This window comes from Pristis pectinata, chromosome 10, assembly GCF_009764475.1.
Source record: "Pristis pectinata isolate sPriPec2 chromosome 10, sPriPec2.1.pri, whole genome shotgun sequence".
Classification (NCBI taxonomy): Eukaryota; Metazoa; Chordata; class Chondrichthyes; order Rhinopristiformes; family Pristidae; genus Pristis; species Pristis pectinata.
The window spans coordinates 71,797,148-71,822,786 of record NC_067414.1 but is presented as its reverse complement, the minus strand read 5'-3'; the positions used below and the strand labels follow the sequence as shown (position 1 = coordinate 71,822,786).

Sequence of the window (25,639 nt, the reverse complement as noted above, 5' to 3'; positions counted from 1 at the left end):
AGATGATCCCTCCAGGACATCCTCCCTTTCTACAGCTGTGACACTGTCCCTGATCAGTAAAGCCACCCCCCCACCTCTTACCTCCATCCCTGTCCCTTTTGAAACATTTAAACCCCAGAATATCCAGCAGCCATTCCTGCCCTTGTGACAGCCAAGTCTCTGTAATGGCCACCACATCATAGTTCCATGTACTTACCCATGCTCTAAGTTCATCACCCTTGTTCCTGATACTTCTCACATTAAAGTAGACAGTTCAACCCATCCAACTGACTGCAGTTTTGCCCTTTCAACTGCTTGTCCTTCCTCAGTCTTTCTACACACTGCATCTACTTGTACACTAAATGAATGCACCAACCTCTGACCTATCACCTGGGTTCCTATTCCCCTACCAAACTAGTTTAAACCCTCCCCAACAGCTCTAGCAAACCTGCCTGCAAGAATATTAGTCCCCCTCTGGTTAAGGTGTAACCCGCCCCTTTTGTACAGTTTGTACCTTCCCCAGAAGAGATCCCAATGATCAACAAATCTGAAACCCTGCTCTCTGCGCCAACTCCTCAGCCACGCATTCATCTGCCAAATCAACCTATTCTTACCCTCACTGGTGCATGGCACAGGCAGCAATCCAGAGATTACTACCCTTGAGGTCCTGCTTTTCAGCTTCCTACTTAACTCCCTATGTTCCCTCTTCAGGATCTCATCTCTTTTCCTACCTATGTCATTGGTACCAATATGTACCACAACCTCTGGCTGTTTGCCCTCCCCCTTCAGAATGCTGTGGACCCAATCAGAGATATCCCTGACCCTGGCACCTGGGAGGCAACATACCATCTGGGAGTCTCTTTCATGTCCACAGAATCTCCTGTCTACCCCTCCCTACTATTGAATCCCCTATCACTACTGTTCTCCTCTTCTTCCTTCCTTTCTGCATCACACAATCAGGCTCAGTGCCAGAGACCTGGGCACTGTGGCTTTCCTCTGGTAGGACATCCCCCCAAACAGTATCCAAAGCGGTATACCTGTTATTGAGGGGAATGGCCACAGGGGCACTCTGCACTACCTGCCTATTCTCCTTCCTTCTCCAGCTACCTACCTCCTGCAGCTTAGGAGTGACTTGTCTCCCTGTAGCTTTTACCTATGAGCTCCTTGTTCTCCTCTAGGAGCTGAAGGTCATCCAGCTGCATCTCCAGTTCCCTAACACACACTGTAAGGAGCTGCAGCTGGATGCACCTCGTGCAGATGTAGTTATCAGGGAGAGTGGATGTGTCCCAGAACTGCCACATCTCACAAGATGAACAGACCACTGACCCAGGAGCCATTCTAACTATTCTGGCCTGGCACTAAAGGAAACACCAAAGCAAGAAAGAAACTTACCAGAGACTTGCCAAAGCCTCAGTCTGCCACTCTAACACTGGTCTATGCCAATAATGGCCGCTCCACTTATACCTACCTTCCTTTTATTTGCTGCTGTTAATTAGCCAATCAGCTATTAACAATTTGCTAATGTGCCTCCTTTAGACTCTTGCAAGGTGAAACTCACAAGCACACGCACAGAGACTCATCTCTTTTCAAAGCTCCCGCTCCAAATCTCACTCCCAAACTAGTGACAACCTTTCTGGTGTGGGTGAGAGAAGATGAATTTACCCTGATCAACACTGTTTTCTGCAGTTGGCTGACAAACACTACATCACACAATTGAATTTTTTCCTCCCACAACATGGACCAGAGACTCTGATCCAGTCATGAACCTTAAAGTCCAATTAAAGATGACATTACCTTAGATCTGTCTCGAAGGTAGCTTTTCCTATTGTCCTTCAAGACAACAGAAAGCTAATAAAGCTATAGAGCCTGCTTCATTATTCTCTGGGACATGGGTAAGAAGTAGTAATGGCCCCTGACACAAAAGCTCCCTCGTTACCAAAACTATATGGAAGACAGAGATTACTGAAGAAAAGGTTGATTTAAACTAAACACTAGAACGTTTACTTGAGAGAAAATGTAATCTTCTGTTATGACACAATACAACATATGGTTTGGATAGGTATGGTCACAAATTGAAGTGGAACTTTGGATGCAACTTGGGTAATTTGAGAATGGTATCTGCCGGGGTATTTGCATTGTAGTCAGTGAACTTCACTTTTCCTCAGTTCTCATTTTGTCACTTTTCAAAGCTCTGTAGGTGCCTGAACAAAATAATTGTCATTTGCTAAAGTTATTTACCTATTTGAGAATGGAGTTAAATGAATATTGTCAGTGGTGTGCTCTGCTTGGCAGATCTTTGTTGTACCTTTCTGTCAGCAAATTCACATCTTGCATAGCACCTGAAAATTTGTCAGCACCTTGTTTTGCCTTAAGATTTGTAATTGTTTTCCCCTTTAAAGAAGATTATTGTTACTTGAAATAGTTGAAAATTACCAAATAATGATGGGTGTGGGTTTGTGGTTCTGGGAAAAATAAAAGAATACTTTGGTAAATGGGGAAGGTAACTGGAGAATGGTAAATAATAAAATAACAATTATGGTTTTTAAAAGGAATTTAATATGTTGTGAAACAAAATGCCTTATCTGCAAACATGGGTGTATGTGGTGATGTCAATGTGCAAATAGACCATTACATCCCTAGGAGCCAAGAGGTCTATTAAAATAACTATAAATTTCAAAGGAAGGGGCGGAAAAGTTTAAACAGCAGATGTTGTGGTGAAATTTGCAGCTTTTAGAAAGGGACAAAAGGAATAAAGAGCTTCACTATTTATGAGTCAACAGTCAAGATATCGCCAAACTTGTCTTGGTTGGAGGAGTTTTGCGTGTTGATGCATGGGGTGGGGGGCAAGTAGAGATGAAGAAAATAAAACAGAAGGAAATGAAAATAGATTGTTAGAAACTATTTGTTATGTGGCAACTGCGTTATTTGTGGGAAAATCTGGCATCATTAGCCACCTCAGGATCCACAAAACCAGAGTGCAGGCAAGTCATCCTCAATTCTGAGAGACTACCTAAGAAGTTGAAGAACTTTTTATTTTATGGTTAACCTACCTTGCTTATTATTTTGGCATTACAGCATCAATAACTTCCCTTGTAAATGTCCGCTGACTTTTTGAACATAGCACAGCACAGGAACAGGCCCTTCAGCTCATGATGTTGAGCTGAACTAATTAAGCTAATGATGCCTAATTAGTCTCTTCTGCCTGCACATGGTCCATATCCCTCCATTCTCTGAATATTCATGTGCCTACCTAAGAGCCTCTTAAATGCCTCTTTTGTATTTGCCTCACCACCACCCCGGCAGCACATTTCCAGGCACCCACCACTCTCTGTGTGTTTAAAAAAAATCTCCTTTGAACTTTTCCCCTTCTCACCTTAAATGCATGCCCTCAGGTCTTAGGCATTTTGACCCTGGGGAGAAAGATACCAGCCGTCTACTCTGTCTATGCCTCTCATAATTTTATAAACTTCTATCAGGTCTCCCTTCATCCTCCGCCACTCCAGAGAAAACCCTAGTTTGTCCAACCTCTCCTTATAGCACATGTCCTCTGATCCAGGCAGCACCCTGCTAAACCTTTTCTGCACCCTCTCCAAAGCCTTCACATCCTTCCTATATTGGGGAGACCAGAAATGAATGCAATACTCCAGATGTGGCCTAAGCAGAGCTTTATAAAGCTGCAATATAACTTCCTGTATCTTGAACTCAATGCCTCGACTAATAATTATCTTTGGAGATAATCAGGAAACATTTAAAAATCAGATGTGCAGAAAACTCTTGGATATAGCAATGTGAATTTAAGGAAACATTAATTTAGCTGTGGAAAGTACAATGATAACTTCTAAGAATAGTGTATCATTCATTGGTGTAACCATGATATACATAAGCTAAAACTCCTTTTTATCTTTGTTAATCAGAATTCATACTCTTATAGCCGTGTATGTTTATAACCTCTTTAATTTATATGGTTGTGGATTAACAGTCCACCTGGTATGCTGAAAGGAACTGAAAAAAAGACTGCAGCAATGATTCAGCTGGATTACTGAACTTTTTACAATGTTACTGCAGTATCAAGAATTAATCTAATTCCAAAAATCTGAGCCGTTGCTTTCATTTTCTTGGGTGGTTCTGTTAACTATGTTAGAATTGCTTGAAAAGTTAGAGTGGGCAAGATAAAAAGTAAATTAACATAAAAACCTTAGGGAAAAAGAGGCAACATAAGGGATTTGTGCCCTATTTCTACAGTTGAAACTTAAACAGCATTTCCTAAACTTGAGAGGGATTCTCAGAGTGTATAATTCTTCTGATAACCACCGGGGTGTGCCTGCCCTAACAAAATGGAGTTTGTCATAACAATGAGATTGCAATAATGGTGAATTTGACTACTGGAGATTTTTTTATTTAAATTCTGTGAGATGTAGCTGTCCTAGTAAGTTACAGCCTTTATTGCTGCTGGAGGTGGTATGAGCCAATATTTGAGCCACTGCAGCCCCTGGGAATAAATCCACCTTGATCTGGTGAGTTCCAAGGTCTTGATCCAGTGACAATGAAGGACTGACAAAACATTTACACGTTTTGATGTTGGTAGAGAAACTATCGTGTTCCCATACATTTTCTTCCTTTGTTGAAAAAGCCTTGATGAGCTGATGAATGTGCACCTAGTAGATTGGGGATAACTATTTCACTATCTTCTTCTAGACCTACCAGTAAATATCCAGACCCAATGTTGTTAAGATTACATTGTTCATTTTATCTCAGCTAAATTGGTGAGGATCCATTTTTGGAAGTTTAAGTAGCCAATTTGATTGGCTGCTTTGTTGGCCAATCTTTGGATAGGACAGGAGAAGGTTATGAGAACAGACTCTATTTGTTGTACTGAGAAGCAAAAGAAATATATGTAGTACCATGGTTTAAAAAGGGTAGCAAAAACAAGTCACAAAACTACAGGCTGTTGACATTGGTGGTGGGTAAATTGCTGGAGGGATTCTGAGGAACAGGATCTACCAACATTTAGAGATACAGGGTCTGATTTGGGACAGTCAGCATGGCTTTGTGCGTGGGAAGTCATGTCTGACAGATCTCTTGGAGTTCTTCGAGGAGGTAACCAAGAGGGTAGACGAGGGTAGGACAATGGAAGTTGCCTATATGGACTTTAGCAAGGCCTTTGACAAAATCCCTCATGGCAGGCTAGTCTGAAAGGTTAGATCGCATGGGATCCGGGGGAGAAAGCGGATTGGATTCATAATTGGCCCAGTGGTAGAAAGTCGAGGGTCGTTTCTCAGACTGGAGACCTGTGTTTAGTGGTGTGCCACAGTGGCTGGTGCTGGGGCATTTGTTGCTTGTAATTTATATAAATGATTTGGATGTAAATGTACAAGGCATGATTAGTAACCTCATGGATGATACTAAAATAGGCAATATTGTAGGTAGTATAGAAGGTTATGAAAAACTACAGGAGGATCTTGATCAGCTAGGTATATGGGCTGAGGATTGGCAAATGGCTTTCAATCCAGATAAATGTGAGGTATTGCATCTTGGGAGATCAAACCAGGGTAGGAGTTGTACAGTGAATGGTAGGGCTCTGGGGAGTGTTATGGGACAGAGGGACCTAGGAGTACAAGTGCATAGTTCACTGAAAGGTGCATCACAGATAGATAGGGTGGTAAAGAAGGCATTTGGCACGCTGGCCTTCAACAGTCTGGGCATTGAGTATAGGAGTGGGGAAGTTATGTTGCAGTTATATAAGATGTTGGAGTATTGTGTACAGTTATGGTCACTCTGTTATAGGAAAGATGTTATTAAACTAGAAAGAGTGCAGAAAAGATTTACCAGAACATTGCCTGGACTTGGGGGCCTGGGTTACAAGGAGAGGTTGCGTAGACTAGGACTTTATTCCCTGGAACGTAGGAGATTGAGGGGTGACCTGATAGAGGTATATAAGATGATGAGAGGCATAGAGAGGGTAAAAGCACATAGTCTTTCTCCCCCAAGGAGGGGGTGCTAAAAACAAGAGGGCATAGGTTTAAGATCAGAGGCAAGATATTTAAAAGGGACATCAGGGACAGCTTCTTCACGCATAGGATGGTACGTATTTGGAATGAGCTGCCAGAAATAGTGGTTGAGGTGGGCACATTAGCAACATTTAAAAGCCATGTAGCTAAGTACATGCATAGGAGAGATTTAGAGGGCTGATGGGACTAGCTCACTGGGCAACACAGTTGGCATCGACGAGTTGAGCCAAAGGGCCTGTTTCCATGCTGTCTGACTCTATGACTCTATAACATGTTTCAATGAAGGCAGCAAGAAGTGGTAATGTAAATTTGTAATGTGTGCTGCAGAAGGCTGGGGCTGTGGAACTACTGAAATTTTCAGACTGGTGATTAATAGAGTTTTGTTATGGAGAGAGTTCTGTGAACCAGCTCTCTGTATTTACATTACCAAACCTCTTATCCCAATTGCAGCATTGTATGCCTGGTTTTTACAGGGGTCCACGATTCTGATACTAGGATAAGATGTTTGAATTTAACAGGGTAAATATTGGGAAATGAATCATGCATCCCTAACTCCTTGAACCTAAACTAAACCAAATTGATTTTAAGAAGAAAAACTAAGCTAGTCTGAAGCTGCAGAGAATATGTAACAAGATTATGGAATATTTATTTTCTAAATTGCTTAGATACCATCACAGTAAAACAAAAGCAAAAAACTACAGATGCTGGATATCTGAAATAAAAACTGAAAATGCTGGAAGCACTCAGCAAGTCAGGCAGCATCTGTTGAGAGAGAAACAAAGCTGATGTTTCAGGTCAATGACTGTTTATCAGAATACTTCTGATGAACGATCATCGGCCTGAAACATCAACTCTAACTTGTTTTCAACGGCCTGCCTAGTATTCCCAGCATTTACAGTTTTTATTAACAGCAGGGTAAGTGCATGAGATGTTATCAAGTTTTTACAAATGGAATAAAGGCAAAGTTAGACCGTTTATTATAAACAATGTAGCCTTGAAATTCGATGGTGTAACGCAGTGTCTTTAAACATTGGGTTTCCACCTCCTTCCTCCCACCTGTCTCCACCCCCCACCTTACCCGTTCTTCCCTCTTCCCGTATTCCTTATTTTGGGTGAAATGTTGGAGTGCTTTGATCTGTGACACTACAATGTCTGGAACACCTGAACTCCATCCTATCAGTAATGCCCAGACTTAAGCTGAAGTGCTCCCACTGTCATCATGCACCATTTAGCTGCTTGGCACTCCTTTGCTGACCTAGATGAGGATTGGGATGATTGTTGTTTAATTCATTTCGGTATACAGATCACTGGCAAAAATGCTTCATTATGATATCACTTTTTGTTTATAATTGGAGACATAAGAGACTGCAGATGCTGGAATCTGGAACCAAAAAACAAACTGCTGGAGGAACTCAGCAGGCCAAGGAGCATCTGTGGAGGCAGAGGGATAGTAGATGTTTCAGATCGAGATCCTTTTATATATCTGTCCTGATGCAGGGTCTTGACCTGAAATGTTAACTATATCTTTGCCTCCACAGATGCTGCTCAACCTGCTGAGTTCCTCCAGCAGTTCGGTTTTTCTTGCTCTTTTTTATATTTGGGTACAGTTGCAGTCATAAAAACCTGAGCATTGCCTGTCAACAAAACATCTGAGAGTGTTCAAGTCACAAACCAATCACTTTAGAAATTAAAAGAGTGAAGGGATATGGATTAGTGCATGAAAGTGGTATTGAGGTAAAGGTGGAATGGGTGCAAGGTGGGAGCGGCCTCCCCTGCTTCTATATCTTATGTTTTTAATGAAAGATGAGAGCTAATTTCATTGTTATTTTTGGAGTTAACGGATTGCTTACTAGTCAGGAAACTAAAATTCTGTGATCTTCACTCTTAATTAAAAGGATGTCTGCTGAGAAAATGAAGTGGGTTTCCTGCTTTAGACATGAATAAAAAAATATAATCTTGATTCCACAAATGGAAAGGAATGAGGAAATGTTCATAGCAATAAAGGAATCTTGCTATACTAGTGAATTGCATGACACAAAGAAATGATGGGCAGTACTTTTGATCAGAAAATGTAAACCTCATTACATGTTTTTATTCTCTCGTCCCCTCTCTGCATCAGGTTCCAGCTGTCGATGCTGCCTTCACATTGTCAATCATCAGTTTAGTTTCCTGTAAAGAACTCCAGGCATAAATTTGTGACCTACTTGTAGAAAATGTGTGCTTAAAACAAAGAATATTCATGTCAGATTATAGTATCTTCCTGGTGTGTTCTGCAGGTTGCAAAGAATACAGATCTTAAAAATTTAGCAGCAACTTCAAAGGAAACAAATCCACTAGTTCGCTGACACTTTATATTGCATACGAATTTGGAGCAGGAGTTGGCCACTTGGTTCTTCAAGCCTGCTTCACTATTTAAAAAGATTGTGATTGAAATCTCAACTCTACAATCACGTCTACAGTAGTAACCATCCACACCCTTATCAACAATCTATCTAGCTTTGCCATAAAAAGACTAAGACCCTGGCTTCCATCTCTCTTTCAGGAGGAGAGTTCTGAAGACTTGTGAACCCTTAAAAGAAAAAAATTCACTTTGTCATGGCCTTAAATAGGCATCCCTTTATCTTTAAACAGTGACTCTTGGTTCAGCTGCAAGCACAGCAATGCCTCACAATGAGCATTTCTTCTTGAGTGGCTCTGAATCCAGTATTGGTTCTGGAGAGAGAAAGAGAGAGAGAGAAAATTCCTTCTTGATCAGCTGGGCAATGTTGTGAACATTTAAACTGTGACACCTCCTTTCAAATTGAAACCCAGTGTCCGCCAAAGGCAGAGTTCCAGGAAAGGAGAGTAATTTGCATATTGGGGTTATAGCTGCTTTTGTTCAATGTTTTGAAACTACTTTTGAGCTTCTCCCAGGGTATGAACCTGCTCAAGTATACTTCGCTCTAGGGTTATCTGTTACCAATCAGAGAATAAGAATGATTTCCTAAACAATGAAAATACCAGAAACTCAAAGGATAAAATAGTGATGGATGCTTGTCTGATGACTGGACCTGTTAGACAACTAATTTATGGTGGCTGGATGCAAAAACCTGCACAACCTGATTGTCTATATTACAGCAAGCACACCCAGTTTTTTTTTACCTGAAATAAGAAATGCATTTAACTTTGTAAATTTTCAAGGTGCTGCTGCTCTGCTGTTGTGAAATCCATAGAACCACTGTTTACATGGGGTTTGAACAAATGTTTACTGAAGCTATAGCTCTGCAGTAAGAGACACTAGGAAGTTGCACTCCTTTAAATTCAAGCAGTCGTCACCTTGGGGCCAGAATATCCCTGGGGTGGGTTTGCCACCGGAGGAAGATATCAGGACAGTGCCCAAGTTTTGCTTGTGGAACTCACTGTGACCCGGAGCCATTTTCCTGCCCATACATCACTAGTAATGCAGATTAGACTTTCAGTAGGATACATGGCATCAATAGAGAATCTGCAACTGAAGCAATAGAGGAGACTAGAATAGTTCAAAGAGCTTAGAAATATCCTAAGGACTGACTGGACTGTGGCCATCATGTCCTGGGTCCATTATGGATAGTGATTCACTTATAATTCCTTTCTTTCTAAGCTTCAGAAATAATGGCTTGAGTCAAACTCCAAGAACTCCTCCCTCAATAGCAATGTGGGAGCAGCAACAGTACAACATCACATGCCTCTGTGGTATGTTGTATGGGGACATGAGTGATTGTCATCAATCAGCTCCAATCTATGGTTTCCCATGGTGCAGGTGTGAAGGAGTTCTGACAGCTCTGTGGACCTAGATTCTCATGAATCTTTCAAACTCTTGCAGTGAGCACCTACAGTATTTGTCCAGGCTTGCTAAATACCCAGAGGTCTCTTTTTTGAAGCTGTGCATTTGCATAGTGGAGCAAGTAGATTTAGTAAGGAGTTAAGAAGATGGACTTGCATCATAAAACCTAACGATTCTTTTCCCCCCAGTTTTATCTCTTTTTGCCTATCATTGTTCTCTGATGACAATCAGCTTTGGCCAGTAGCAGACTGGCAAAAACTGATCATTTCTCTCAAGCAGCAAATTTATTTTTGTGTTGTCTGCAGTTGCTGCTGGTGTGAAATGCAATATGGTTCCCATGGATAAAAATTTCCCTGGATTTACCCTGTCTCCTGCCATAACATCCATGATAGTCTGGAAAAAGACAAATGGCCATTTTAAATCCACTGTCCCCAGAGTTGTCTACTGGAGAATCCCTGTGGAAATTTCAGGCAATTAATTTTAATGGGAAACATTTAGTGACAGTATTTCTGCGGCAAAGGAAACTTAATAACAGATTTACATGTGCAGTTGTGGTTTAATATGAAACAGTCTCTGGTTTGTCTCAACAAATTGAATTCTGCGAACCTGCAGTTTTAGTCAGGCCATTAATAAAAATGTTTGAAGGGAAATTGAGCAGAATTTGTGAAGCCAGCAATAACCTTGAGCTCTTTTGTTTAGTACAGACCTTGTATACAGACCATGTATGTAAAAATCTGACCTTATTGAATTGTGTTTTTGTTTCTTGAAAAGCCAGGTACTATTCCGGTCATGTACATGATGTGCAAATAAATCTACAAAAAAGGTGACAATTTCTATCTGAAACTTCCTTCAAATCCTAGAAGGTGAAGTGCACACAATGTACAAAGGATTCAACCTGTTCTAACCTTGTGTTTCCTGTTTAGTGACAAGCTAAAACTTCAGTGCAGAGCTGAAGGCATACGGCATTCTTTGAGATGCCATTGTTTGAATAAGATATTAAATGGAGACCCTGTCTTCCCTCTCTGGTGGATGGAAACAATCCCATTACACCATATGTAGAAAAGCAGGAGTATATCCCTGGTGACACGAGACTACAGATGCTGTAATCTAGAGCAAAAAACAAACTGCTGGAAGAACTGAGCAGGTTGACCTGGGGAGGCAGAGGGATGGACAACATTTCAGGTCAAGAGCCTGCATCAGGACTGAGTGTGTAGAGGGGAGATGTGCAGTATAAAGAGGTGAGAGGGAGGGGCGAGGCAGGGGTTGGCAGGTGATGGGTGGAACCAGGTGAGGAGAGGGATGACGGGCAGGTGGATCCAGGTGGGGGCGGGACGAGGGGTGGAGTTGGGAGACAACTGCTAGTGGGTGAGAAGACAGATAAGGAGGTGGGGTGGAAAAAAGGGGGCAGATGGAGCCAGGTGGGATAGAGGAGGGTGGTGGTAGAGACAGGCTGGATGGTGATGAGACACAAAAAACTGCAAGAACTTCCCCTGCTGTCTTCAGCAACATCACTTAAGTAGATTATCTGCTTTATCACGTTTTGCATCACCCTTTGCTGCATGCAACTTGGTTGTGTTTCCCACTTTACAACAATGATTGTGTTTCCAAAAATACATCGCTGTCTATAAAAATGCTTTTGGAAATACTGAAGCAGTGAAAGGTGGTTTCTATTTCCTCAATACATTTTTCAGTATTGTTGAAAAGCAGCAGCTCTTTATTGCTGAAGTATTCCTTGCCGTGTATTCATTCATCTGCAACTAGCAATCAGCACAGGAAGTGGAATTGTACCCCAGAAAAAATAGGACGCTCTTCAAATATTAAAAAAAGTAACGATTCAGTAGTGCTAGGAATGATCGGTGGTCTCTCCTGAACTACGTTTGTGTTTTATCTATACAATTTTACATAACCCTTTGATTTCATTCAGTTTGATTTGCATTAAAGCGTGGGTTGGTTCTGAGCCCCAGATGTTTTCTGACAATATCTAATGCTGGATCATTTTGATGCAAATTGGACAAACTGCAAAGATCTTTGCTCCCAAGTAATAAATATATTCAGAAATCATTAGACTATGCTGAAAACTGAGAATTAGTGCAGTATTGAAGAGTCATTCACTTTATGCTTCTCTCTGTGTGGCAGATGGGCCAGAGCTACAGTTCAATGTGGAAGGTGGTCTGTAGTGAGAAGATCTTTTGGCTTCTCTCTGAAGTGGCTTGTCAAAGCCTTTGGTTGTATTAAATCATTATCAAGTGTAGTAGCATTAGGGCATGTGCCTTTATCACGCAGACTGTAGTGATTTACTGTCACCCATCCCACCACTACAGGACAATGAGGGAAGGGTAATAAATGTTGCTTTGTCAGTGATACTTGCAATCTCAAAAGTAAATAAAAATCTCAGCTATATATATATGTACTTGATGCACAGAGTAATAAAACACATCCTATTGACTTATTAAAACATTGTAGTTGTATGTAAATTTAGATGAATCTTGTTTCAGTTTCAAAAATTTAAATACAATTTATTTTACTTTATTCTAATTTGTCATGTGCAGTAGTTTTGAGAAAATTTTTGTGGAAGACAAGTCATTAATGGAATGTTCGAAAGAGTCAGCCATATTGGTGTCACTTCTTGCTGACTTTTAAAACTGATCCAAATCTAAAGGTTGATTTGTCTACTAAATTTAACATCTAATTTATTAATGAGTCATTAAGGGATGGAGAAACAGCTTTAAAAAAATCGGACAAGCTGCTCTTTGCTTCTTCTTGGAGGAAATACTTGTAGTGAATTAGACACCTGCTGCAGAATTTCTGGATTGCCCAGTGACATCCACTTCCTGGCACTTGTCTTTGGTGATCAGACTCATTCCTTAAAATAGCTAAGGTCTGACCCCTGCTGGCTAACTAAAATACCTGCAAAGCACAAGCAACAAAATGAACATTGCAATAGGAAACTCTGAGAAGCTCACCTCTTTAGTATGTTAACTCTTTCATGTGTAGTATGTAATTGTATTTTGAATTGCCCGTGTGCTTTTGCCTTTTTTATGCTTGTCAGACTTTCTTTAGGAAAATATTTTTGCACTCCAGACTCTTTTCAGGATGTGGAAGGTCCCTTGCCTGGTATCTACTCTCAATTTACTTGTCAGCAACTTCCTATCATGTACTTTCTTGTGTACTTAAATAGAACAATGAATGTATGATAGCTCCAAACATTAAATGTAGTTCATATCAAGAAATCATTCAATAGTGTTTCACCCCTTTAACACAAATATTTGATGAATGAATTGCTTAAGTGGTGAATTTTTCATTTTGAACATAAGATAAGATATTTATCTATTGGCCACATGTATATCGAAACACATAGTGAAATGCATCTTTTTTGCATAGAGTGTTCTGGAAGCAGCCAGCAAGTGTCGCCACGCTTCCGGCGTCAACATAGCACGCCCACAACTTCCTAACCCGTACATCTTTGGAATGTGGGAGGAAACCGGAGCACCCAAAGGAAACGCGTGCAGACACGGGGAGAACTTACAAACTCCTTATAGACAGTGGCTGGAATTGAACCCGGGTTGCTGGCGCTGTGATAGCGTCACACTAACCAATACCATTACAGGAGGCTAGAATTATAGAATTGTTTACATGGACCAGGCATCACTCTGACAATACTTCATGCTTTTGTAGATGGAGAGTATTCCAAACAGATGCAATTTTTTTCTTGGGTCATTGTCCCAGAGTTGGTTCAAGAAGATTTGAATTGATGATGATTCCCCGTTCCCAGTTTGCAGGGCCAGGAGAGAAAGAACAGCTTCTCCCAGCCCTACCAGCTGTCCGCTCCAGTTTCGGTGGGTGATAAGGAGATAAGGGTCCACGTAGAGAATGGTGCTCTCTCAGTCACAAAAAGCAGAGAGAATTTATTGGCAGAGCAACATCACAATTGTAATGTTTCTATTGCAACATCAAGCTTGTGATGTTTATAGTTGTACCTCTGGCTTTTGAAAGTTTACAGGAAAGTACATGGAGAGTTATTACATGGAACATTTTGGAATGACAAACACTCCAGGCGAACTTCCAATCCATGACCTGATCTTCCAACTTTACTTGCAGGTCTCCTTTGGCATTAATTTGTTTCTTAACCTGAGTTTACTTTCCACCTTCTATTTTTAAGATGACTGAAAGAAATAATATACAGAATACTTATACAAATACACAATGTGTATAATACTTTTAAAATATATTATTTGTAAATAATCATGTCCTGAGGGCAGAGATACAATGTGCAGCATGTACCTGGTTTTCACTTGGCTTGACCTGGTGAAATCTTCCTTCACCAATCCTAAGAAATATTCACAGGAAGTTCCTGTTTGCTGCATCTTTGGAAAACTGAATTTACACTAGCAAGTCAGGAGTAACCCTAAGGAAATGTTTGCCTCCCTTCTTTCTGATCCATCACCAAGACCACTTATTTCCACCTCTGCAATGCTGTCAACCTTTGTTCTTGCTTTAGCTGGTGTCAGTGCACAGAAATCGTCATCTTTTGATCACCTGGATTTGACCACTACCAGTTTCTTCTTGGTCGCCTGATTCCCTGCTTCCCTCGTTCTTATCCTTGCCCATCCTCATTTATTCCCCTTCTCCAAATGCAGATTACAAATTCTTACCCTCATATGCAGTTTCCTTCATAAAGTCACCTCTTCTCACTGTATTCTTTAGTCCACTCCAGCTTCAGTGGCTAAGCCATGGGCTGCCTTCATCTTTCTGCTTCTGCTTGCTTTCCCTCTCTGTCATTCTCCACTTGTTCTCTTTCTTCCCTCTCTCTATTTCTATTCCTTTCCCCTTTTCCTCTGTCTCTTTGCTATTTTTCTTTTTAGCTTTCCTCTCTATTCCAGAAAAAAGGAGGAGAGGGAGGAGGCCTGAGTGGGACTGAAGCAAAGTCTATTACCACATATCCCACAAAGAGACAGGCAGAGCTTGGACCAGTGTGGCTTTCCAAAATGCTATCTTTTAATCTGGAGGAAATTAATGGAGTTAAATCAGAACTTGTTCAATGTGACAATAATTTCAGCCAGGTGATGGAGGTTGGTGGTGGAGTGGGACTGTTGTGGCCCTCTGTTTAAGGAAGCAGTGAAAATCTATTAATTGCTGTCTGTTATAGAGTCATACAGTTATACAGCACTGAAACAGGCTCTTCAGCTCAAATCATCCATGCTGATCAAGGTGCCTTCCTGAGCTAGTCCCATTTTCCTGCATATGGCCCATATCCCTCTTAACCTTTCTTGTCCATAAACCTGTCCAATCAGACATAATTGTACCCACCTCTACAATTTCATCTGTTGTCAGGACATTGGCTCTTTCAATTTTTCCACTGCGCTCACTCATGCTAACCTGCCCCCTCTGAACACAGCTCTCCGTTCACTGAGGATCAAAGCCAGTATGGCCATCAAACCATACAAGGTGGTGCTGTTGTGGTTTGGAGAACTGACCTCTACCTTGCAGAACACCAGCTCTCTGACATTTCCTTGTACTTCCCTTTGGACCATGACCCCACCACTGAATATCAGGTCATTATCTCCCAGACCTTATTTTGTTCTACTCTTTCCCTTACAGTCTCCATCCCTTGTCCCCAGTCCTTCACTCCCAGCTCCTACCTCCTCCCGACTGTCCTGGTAGACTTGTTACTTCAGCTTGTTTTTGCCAACAGAACGTATTTCTTCCTCCTTGACTCTGTTCTTTCTTCCCATTTCTCATGCCCTTCGTCACTTTAACAGTTTCCAGTTTCCTGGCTCCAACCAGCTTGTTTTCACCATGGATATCAATCCTTCTACGACTCCATCCCACACCAGGATGGCCTGAGGGCCCTTCACTTCTTCCATGGACATACGCCCAACCTGTCCTCCTTCACCACTATCAAATGGAACCTTTTTTAATTCTACATCATTTTGGGATAAGCTAGCGAACAATATCCATTAAATGTCCACGACTGTTTTGACCACATCTCCTGCCACTCTGCTTCCTGTAAGGACTCCATTCTACTCTCCTAATTTCCCTGGTTCTATGATATCTGTTCTGATGATACCATTCCCACTAGCTTCTGAAATGTCTTTTTCCTCAACCCACGGTTCCACCATAATTAACAGGACTTGTAACTATGGCAGTTCCATTTCCTGCACTTCAGTTCTCACCGTCAGCAAGGATAGGGTTCTTTTTGTCTTTATCTTCCACCCTACCAGCCTCCATATTCAAGCAATCATACTTTGTAGTTTTTCCACTGTCCTCAATGTGACGATGCCACCAGTAACAATTTTCCCTCCCCTTCCTTTTCAGCATGATTTCCTGGTTCTGTTTTTGTTACATCTCTACCAGCACACACTTCCCTTCTTACAGCAACTTCTGTGCAATTTCAGGAGATGCAACACCGGCCCTTTAACCTTCTGCTTTCCACCGTCTAGGGACTCATTCACTGCAGTTGGGGACAGCAGCAATTCATCTACTTCTAGTTTAGTGCAGTGACGGTCACAACGTGGGTTTTCTATACATTGGAAGGATCAAACACCAATTGGGTGACCACTTGCAGGATGCCTCCATTCAATCCACATGGGTAACTTTAAGCTCCCGGTTGCCTATCACTATAATTCCCCCACCGCTCTCTCACTTTGACCTCTGTCTTTGTACCTCATCTTCTGACCCGTTGTATTGCAGCTGTTGGTAATCGATGTTGAATTCATTAATGGTCAGATGCTATGAAGTTGCCTTCACCACCTTCTCTCAGCTGATATAACCACAGTACCACAGATATTTGCTTTATTCTCTCTACCTCTTCCCTCTTTGCAACTTAAAACATAGTTGATTTCTAATTCTTCCTAGTTCTATCGACAGATCATTGACTTGAAGTACTAACTTTGTTCCTCTCTACACAGATGCTTCCTGAACTGTCGAGTATTTCAAGAATTTTCTGTGTTTATTTCAGATTTCCAGCTTCTGCAGATTTTTGTTTCTCGAATGTGTTGACCTCATTGTTTCATAAAACAAAAATGCTGTACTTTGGCATTAAGTCTACATCTTTTGGCAAAGAACTGCACAACTACTGAAAGGATTTCGATATATAATAAATAACTGAAGCACCCAGAGACTTCTTGCCATCTCCTGTTGACCCAGCTCCCGGTTGCCTATCACTATAATTCCCCCACCGCTCTCTCACTTTGACCTCTGTCTTTGTACCTCATCTTCTGACCCGTTGTATTACATCTCTACCAGCACACACTTCCCTTCTTACAGCAACTTCTGTGCAATTTCAGGAGATGCAACACCGGCCCTTTAACCTTCTGCTTTCCACCGTCTAGGGACTCATTCACTGCAGTTGGGGACAGCAGCAATTCATCTACTTCTAGTTTAGTGCAGTGACGGTCACAACGTGGGTTTTCTATACATTGGAAGGATCAAACACCAATTGGGTGACCACTTGCAGGATGCCTCCATTCAATCCACATGGGTAACTTTAAGCTCCCGGTTGCCTATCACTATAATTCCCCCACCGCTCTCTCACTTTGACCTCTGTCTTTGTACCTCATCTTCTGACCCGTTGTATTGCAGCTGTTGGTAATCGATGTTGAATTCATTAATGGTCAGATGCTATGAAGTTGCCTTCACCACCTTCTCTCAGCTGATATAACCACAGTACCACAGATATTTGCTTTATTCTCTCTACCTCTTCCCTCTTTGCAACTTAAAACATAGTTGATTTCTAATTCTTCCTAGTTCTATCGACAGATCATTGACTTGAAGTACTAACTTTGTTCCTCTCTACACAGATGCTTCCTGAACTGTCGAGTATTTCAAGAATTTTCTGTGTTTATTTCAGATTTCCAGCTTCTGCAGATTTTTGTTTCTCGAATGTGTTGACCTCATTGTTTCATAAAACAAAAATGCTGTACTTTGGCATTAAGTCTACATCTTTTGGCAAAGAACTGCACAACTACTGAAAGGATTTCGATATATAATAAATAACTGAAGCACCCAGAGACTTCTTGCCATCTCCTGTTGACCCAGCAATATTAACATTAATTTATATACCATAAAATTGAGCAATTACAGTATGAAAAATGCAGACTACGAAATAAATGAGTGCATAAATGATTTGTGTGGCATTCTTGGCATGAAAATCCCAATGGAGCACTTAAGATGCTGGATTATACGATGCCTGACCTTGTGTATTAATGAATGAATTACATCAACTGTTTTCTTCTTGGGTCATTTCCAATATTAAAATAATGAGCCTATTGATGGAAGCGTGGACAGAGTACAATATCTATGACAGGCTCCTGATATTATCTCATTGTAGGTAGCAACAGTGACCCTATTCACACAGATTTGTTGTATGTTGGTGACAGTTTTTCTATTTTTGGCCTAGTTTTGATTAACAGTGGAGGATAGTTTGCTGAACATGCAGGCATTTTAAAAAAAAACATAAGAATACATTTGAATGCAAGTAGATAGGAAATCAAGAGGTTAATTTTTAGTTGATCCATGCATTGGGTCAGTGTGCACTGTTTAGGCTGAGGTGAGCTTGTACCCTTATCACCACAGAACTGTGGTATTGTGACCTGTAATGTTCTCCCTTATAAATAAGGGACATACAGAGACTGGATGGTTGACTTGAAGGCTATTAGTTCAAATCCCATCATTTCAGAAAATAATTAAATAAATTCTAAAATTTAAAAATAATAGCAGTAGTGGTGACTTTGAAACTGTCAGAAAAACATCTGGCTCATCAATATTCTTTTCGGGAAGGAAATCTGATAATTTGCGATCTGATGGTTTGCAAGTCACAACGGTTCAGCATTTGGCTCACCGGGTGATGTTTCTGCACTCCATTAAAGTAACTAGTCCCTCTTCCCAGGCTCCTTGTAAACTCACTAGGGCCCCATTTCCTGTCACCTCATTAAATTCACCAGAGTCCTATTTCTCTCACTCCCATTAAACTCACCAGACCCCTGTTCCCACACTCCATTTAACCTCACCTAGTTCATGGAAAAAGGTATTATACTCCTGTGTAACATCTAAGAAAAGGGAATTAAAGGTGTATTGGAATATTAAAAGGAGTAACATCAATTAGTCTGGAAAATACTGTATCTAGTTGCAGAAAATCTATTGTCTAAGTGTCATTTTATGGTCTGATGGTGCTTCTATATGATTTCTCTGAATTGTTCTGTGCTCCCTGGTACAATTTCAGGTGATGTCAGTTCTTATTACAATCATACCTGGTTGAAACTTAGTAAGTTGGCGGAAGAATATTGCTGCTGTTTTACAGCAGGGGGCACCACACACCACAGGAGGAGCACATGCTGGCAGTTTACGTTCTTTGACAGAAATACTGCAGGTAGTATTTCATTGCCCAAGGGAGGGGAAAAATGGCAGCCATATGATAACATGTATTCTAATTAAATTCTACTTGAAAGAAAAGGCATTAGTATTTTTAACAGAAGATGCTGGAAAATCAGTTTTAATAAAAGGTCGCGGACTCGAAACATTGACTGTTTCTTTTTCCACAGATGCTGCCTGACCTGAGATTTTACAGCATTTTCTGTTTTCATTCCAGATTTCCAACACATGCAGGCTTTTCTCGTGTGATTTTCATTGTTTTTTGTTTTTTTCTTACTTGTGCCTTTTGCTTTTGGTGTGTGTGCCGTCTAAGTCTTAATAGCAGAAATTGTCTCGTTAGAAGGAGTTAGCTTCTTGGCTTGAATGTTTTTCCTTCCATTTTATGTTACAGTTTCTGTCTTTTTGAACCACATCTACCTAAGCAAAGGCCAATTGTGTAGTGATAAAAATTCTGGTCATACTTAAAGGACATACTCACACCACTTGTCCTGAGAAGGTGGTCCTGGACCTTTTCCTAATGGTCAACAGAAATGATTGGGGATAGAGGGGGATGTCTCTATGAAAATGCAGGATTGATTTCCTGAGACTGGGATAACTGACAAAGAACCACTGATCTTTGCATTTGTTAGAACTCCATCCACTGGAGGGCTTTATCCTTTGTTCCCATTGATGTCAGTTTTGCTGAGGCTCCGTGACACTGCGATCACGCAGTGCTATCTTGATTGCTGTGGGGACGGTCATTTAAAACTGAGGTGCATAGGAATTTATTCTAGAAGAGGGAGATGAATCTCTGGAATTCTATACCCTAGAGGGTTGTGGAGGCTAGATCATTGGGGGTATATAAAGTGAAGGTGGATTAACCTTTGAATGATCAGTGCATTGAGGACGATGTAGAACTGGCATAGAAGAGGAGTGGTAGCCTGGGGCAGACCAGCCATGATGATATTGAATGGCGGGCAAGCTTGAAGGGCCAGATGGCCTTCTCCTGCTCCTATTTTCTTGGTTCTTGTGAAAGTTGCCTTCACCACCTGGCATTCAGTTTATGTGTTGCTACTTCAGATAATTAGGAGGAAATTGATCAAGCAGTGTTAGGCCAAGTTAGATTTACCCTGCTGATGTGCCTGGGCAGTCTTGTACATTGTCAGGTCGGTAGTACTGGGCCTTTGTCCTCAGACAGATGGTACTGGGTGGGCCGGAAGGTATCTGGGATGGTGTTGAGAGCCTCGAGTATGTGTGTCGGAAGCTCAGCAGAAATGGCAGAAGGAGCACACCACCTCCCAAACTACCCGCCCACCCGGCACACATCAGGCACCTCCTGCCCCACCTCTGGGGGAGTCTGTGGGCCCCACTTTATTCTCATCACCTGCCTCAGAAGCCAGAGAATTGGACTGCATGTAAGTCATCCTTTATCCTGAGAGATTGCCAAAGGAAGAAGAAGCATTGCCTTTGGCACACTGGCGATGGGTGTGGGTATAAAATCACAGCTGCTATCTTCGTTCGTTGCTGCTTGCAAAGATCTGTGTTGGAAATATAACCTTACAAAGTGAGCCTTTGTACTCTACATGTACGTTATGGTATTAAAACTAAATACGTGCCAAGGTGTATTGTATTCACGTTATAGTTAAAACTATTTATTTTACTACTTTATCCCTAACTTGCTTAACTTGTGTCCATTTCAGATTTTCGTCTCAGTCAACTGTCTCAGCACAGATTTCTCATCTCAGAAAGGAGTCAAAGGGCTACCATTGAACATCCAGATTGATACGTACAGTTACAATACACGAAGCAACAAGCCTGTCCACAGGGCACAATGCCAGATTAAAGTCTTCTGTGATAAGGTATGTTGTTGGAATAAGCAGCCTAACTTTTTTCCATTAGCGTGTCACACAAGAGATTCTGCAGATGCTGGAATCCGGAGCAACACACACAAAATGCTGGAGGAACTCAGCAAGTCAGGCAGCATCTGTGGAGGGTGATAAACAGTCGATGTTTCGGGTCAAGACCCTTCACCAGTCCTGATAAAGGGTCTCAACCTGAAACGTCGACTGTTTATTTCCCTCCATGGATGTTGCCTGACCTGCTGAGTTCCTTCAACATTTTGTGTGTGTTTCCATTAGAGTACTTTTGTTTTTTGATTGCACATTGATCATGATTAGTTTGCACATAGCACTAAGTTGCTGTGGGCCCCATAATACAGTGTAGCATGCACCTTTATGTCTTAATTAATTTGACTAAGGAGAAAGTACTGGAAAAAGTATAGGGACTAGAACCCAACAAAATAGATTCTGAAAGAGGTGAATACATTATAGATGATCTTTCAAAATTCCTTAGATTCCCGAATAATTCCAGCAGATTGGAATGTTGCAAATATGTCCATACCACTTAAAAAAAAGGAGAGACAAGGTAGGGAATTATACACCAGTTAGCCTGGCATTAATTTTAGGAGAAATGTTGGAATCATTATTAAAGAGGTGGTAATAGGACATTCATAGAACATAGAACACTACAGCAGAGTACAGGCCCTTCGGCCCACAATGTTGTGCTGACATTTTATCCTGCTCTAAGATCTATCTAACCCTTCCCTCCCACATAGCCCCCTATTCTTCTATCATTCATGTGTCTATCTAAGAGTCTCTTAAGTGTTCCTAATGTATCTGCCCCCATAACCTCTGCAGGCAGTGCATTCCATGCACCCAGAGAATTATAATTTATGATTAGACAGCATGATATTATGAAGGCTAAATTCTGTCTAATAAATTTTAAGGTGTTCTTACTATAACGTAACTAGCAGAGTAGATAAAGGGCAGACTGTGAATGTAATATATCTGGATCTTAAAAAGATATTTGACAGGGTACTGCATCAAAGGGTGTTGTGTAAAACAAGGGCCCATCGGTTGGGGGGTTACATATCAGTGCACTGAGGATTTCTTTTCCATTCTTTAACCAGTAGTATGATTTAATCTTTCTTAAGTTGGCAGATTGTCACTGGTAGAGTGCCAGAGAGATTAGTGTTGAGCCCTCAGCATTTCTCATGTTAGTGACTTACATGAAAAGACATAATGTGCTGAGGACACAAAGCTAAGCGGGAAAGTGAACTGTGAGGAGGGCTGGAACTCTGCACTGGGATTTAGAAATAAAGGAAGTGGTCCAGTGGGTGGCAGCTCAAGTTCAGTGTGAGTAAATGTGAGGTGGTGCAATTTGTAAATAAGAACAAAAAATATATAATTTTAAATAGTGAACAATTGAAAAGCTTTGACCTAACAAGGGGATTGGTGTGCTAATTTAGAAGACGTAGAAAATAAATATGCAGATGAAACGAACAATTAGGAAGGCAATTTGCAAGCTGGTTGGTACTGACGTAAAGAAACCTTGCTGAGATTGGTGAAACCGCTGTGTACCACTTTGGTCTCCATACTTGAGGAAGGATCTACTAGCCTTGTAAATCTATGTTGCGTTTACTCCAAACTGAGTCCTGGGCTGAGTGAGTTGACCTGTGAAGAGTGAGTGGGGAAAGCTTGGCCTGTTCTCACTGCACCTTAAAAGACTGAGAGGTGATCCCATTGAGTCATAGTAAATGCTAAGGGGTGTGACGGTGAAGGTCAAGAGGCTGCTTCCTTTGAATGGAAAGTCTAAAGTAGGGAATGTAGTGTCAAGATATGGGGCTGGTCATTTACGGGGTGAGACGAGGAAGAATTTTTTAATGCGTTGTTATGAATCTGTGGAATTCACTACTAGAGGGCTATGGGTGCTTAGTTGTTGAATATATTCAAGGCTGAGATAGATTTTTAGATAGAAAAGAGGCCAGGCAGAAAATTAGATGTGAGAGATAGTTTCAGTCATGACATTACTGAAAGGCTGAACAAGCTGGAAGGACTGTATGGTCTACTTCTGCTTTTATTTCTTGTGTACAAGTAGTTAAATTGATTACTTGTTGATGGAGCATTGCTTCCTCTAACATTTAATAATTTGTGCTTGAGACTATTGTGATGTTCAGCTTAGGGGTTACTTCCAAACCTGTTCTTGTGTCTGGGATTAATGGACCAAGGAAAGGAGACATTTTATTCTGTATCTTTTAATGATCTAACACTGCACATCGGCACCTTGCAATATCTGTTAGTGGCAGGACTTCAGAATGTATGTACAAAAGCTGCAATACAATGACTGTAAAGCATTTAGGTATCCTGAAATTATCAACAGTGCTCTATAAAGCTTCTGTTTTAAGCAAAGGATTTTGATAAATAGCAAAGGAGCAGGATAGCCAAGCAACAATAAAGGCACAGAATTGCAACCTCAAAGTTACAACTTGTCATGCACATTCCCCTCAATACTGTAATAGGACAAATTGCACATTGTCTGCACAGGGGACAGGTTTGATGATGAATGTGACTTGTTTTTCATTACATAGTTACATGCCCATACAATAAATAAATGAACATGGATGATATGAAAATATCTGGTTCCATTTTCCAAACGTCAGGTAACAGTTTAGGAGATACCCCAGAGAAACAAATTTATCACTATTTAAAAAATACATTGCTAAGAAGTAGAATTTCTTGGCAGTATATATTTTAAATATGAACAGCCATGGAGTTCTGGTGACTGAGTTGGCTGTTTGCCATCTGTTGAAAGCTTCTATTGTGTCTGAGGCAGTTGGGTTCAGGATGGCCGATGGCCACAGGCCCAATTGGGCAGCTGCTTTGGCTGCTTGGTGGCAAGGATCCTGGGAGTGCACAACAATGGCTGCTGATGGGACAATGTGCCAACGTTCCCCTCCAATGGTCCAAAATTGTTACATCTTGTGTGTCCTTGATGGAGACGTAGGTTCTGGAAATGATGTCAACCACTTGAAAGTGGTCATTAATGAGTTTCACCAGAAAAATTGATTTTCAATTGCATAATGTGGGTTTATATTAAAAAAGTCAAGCAATCAAATTTCTTGGCAAATGGGGTTAATTTTGACCTTTGCTGACGGTATAAAGCAGATGATGTAAGCTTGGTTAGCAGTTACATATTAACAGAAGTTAGTTGAACTAAAAATCAGAAGCAATCTACAACAAATGGGTTGTCAATTTAGTACCACTTGACCCTCACCATTGGCCAAGGCTAAAATTTAGCTGCAATCTGTTTGGCAAGTTATTCACCAACCAAGCCTTTTCTCTTATTTTTTTTATGTGATTTGCCATGAGAAAAGGTCACGTTTATCTTCCTGGGGCTTTTTATCCGCCAGCTTCAATGGGCTAGAGGTAAAGTCTTCATTGCAAAAGTCCTTGAAGTTTGTTGTCTTTTTTTAAACGATTGTTGGAGTAATATTTTGCAAAGTAGTTACAACAGCTGGATTTTCCACACAAAATTCACCAGTACTTGACTAAAAATATACCAAGTTGAGGAAGGAAAGCTCCCTTTTTGTGCTGAGTGGCTATTATGGTACAAATGAGGATGTACCACAAAAAGCTAAGACTATAGAGCTACATTAGTGGCCGTGTTGCTGAGGTGACAGCTTAAAGTACTTTCTACATTTAATTCAACAGAAAAAAACTCTTGGAAATGGCTGTAAGATTAGTAAAATGTTCTTCCTTTTTCCCACACATGTTTTTTGACGAACAGGGTGCTGAACGAAAGATACGTGATGAGGAACGTAAGCAATCCCGTAAAAAGTCCAAATCCAATGATGGTAGTTCCCATATGAATACCTGTGAGTACCCGAATGTAGAAGTTACATAACCAGGAGCATGCATGTTGATATTATGAAGATTACATAAAATGTCCTCTTCAGGTTACAGTTTGAACTGGTATCCAATTTAACGTTTGTAAAGCAAAATAACTGCAAATGTTGGAAATCTAAAATAAAAACAGAAAATGGTGGAGTTACCAAACAGGTCAGAGGCATTTGTGGGGAGAAAAAAAAAGAGTTCATGCTTTGTTAATGATCTTTCTTCAGAACTGTTCTGATGAAAGATTATTGACCTGAAACATTAACCCTGATTCTCTCTCCAAAGATGCTTGTTGAGTAACTCCGGAATTTTCTGTTTTCATTGCTAATTTAGTGTTGATTTATTGAAGAAAAAGCAGTAATTATGCTTTCTATCAGTTCAAGATAAGAACTTTTGAATTTTCTAAATACCCATTTTTACTTCAACCTCGGCAAGATGGATTTGCTGGTTTTCAGGAGGTGTTTAAAATATATTTTCTGTGTCTTTGTGATGTGAATCAATGGAATAATGATTAATTTTTGCAGTAGTTTTTTGATGAGATTATTGTATAAATATGGCTGTAGTGGAGGATCCAGTGAGAATTGATGGTACTGTAGGTTATAGATATGTGATGTGTGCCATGACCAAAGAATAAAATTATTGCTGTACCATTCGTTATTCTACTGCAGGCACAATCTTGTAATCAACCAATTTATGAATAATGGTCGTTAATGATCACTTAATTAAAGTACTAATCATTTAATGCCAAAATTTGGCAGTAAATTTTATTT

The 25,639-nt window shown here is 40.7% G+C and overlaps 1 protein-coding gene across 4 annotated transcripts in view; it reads left to right on the top strand.

Moving 5' to 3' along the window:
• grhl1 (grainyhead-like transcription factor 1) overlaps positions 1-25,639 on the top strand; it is an 89,433-nt gene that overhangs the window by 46,135 nt on the left and 17,659 nt on the right. For all 4 annotated transcript variants that reach the window (XM_052025010.1, XM_052025011.1, XM_052025008.1 and 1 more), the window contains 2 exons: positions 20,838-20,996; positions 24,763-24,850. In XM_052025010.1, coding sequence (XP_051880970.1) covers positions 20,838-20,996; positions 24,763-24,850 — 247 coding nt within the window. The remainder of the gene's footprint in view (positions 1-20,837; positions 20,997-24,762; positions 24,851-25,639) is intronic.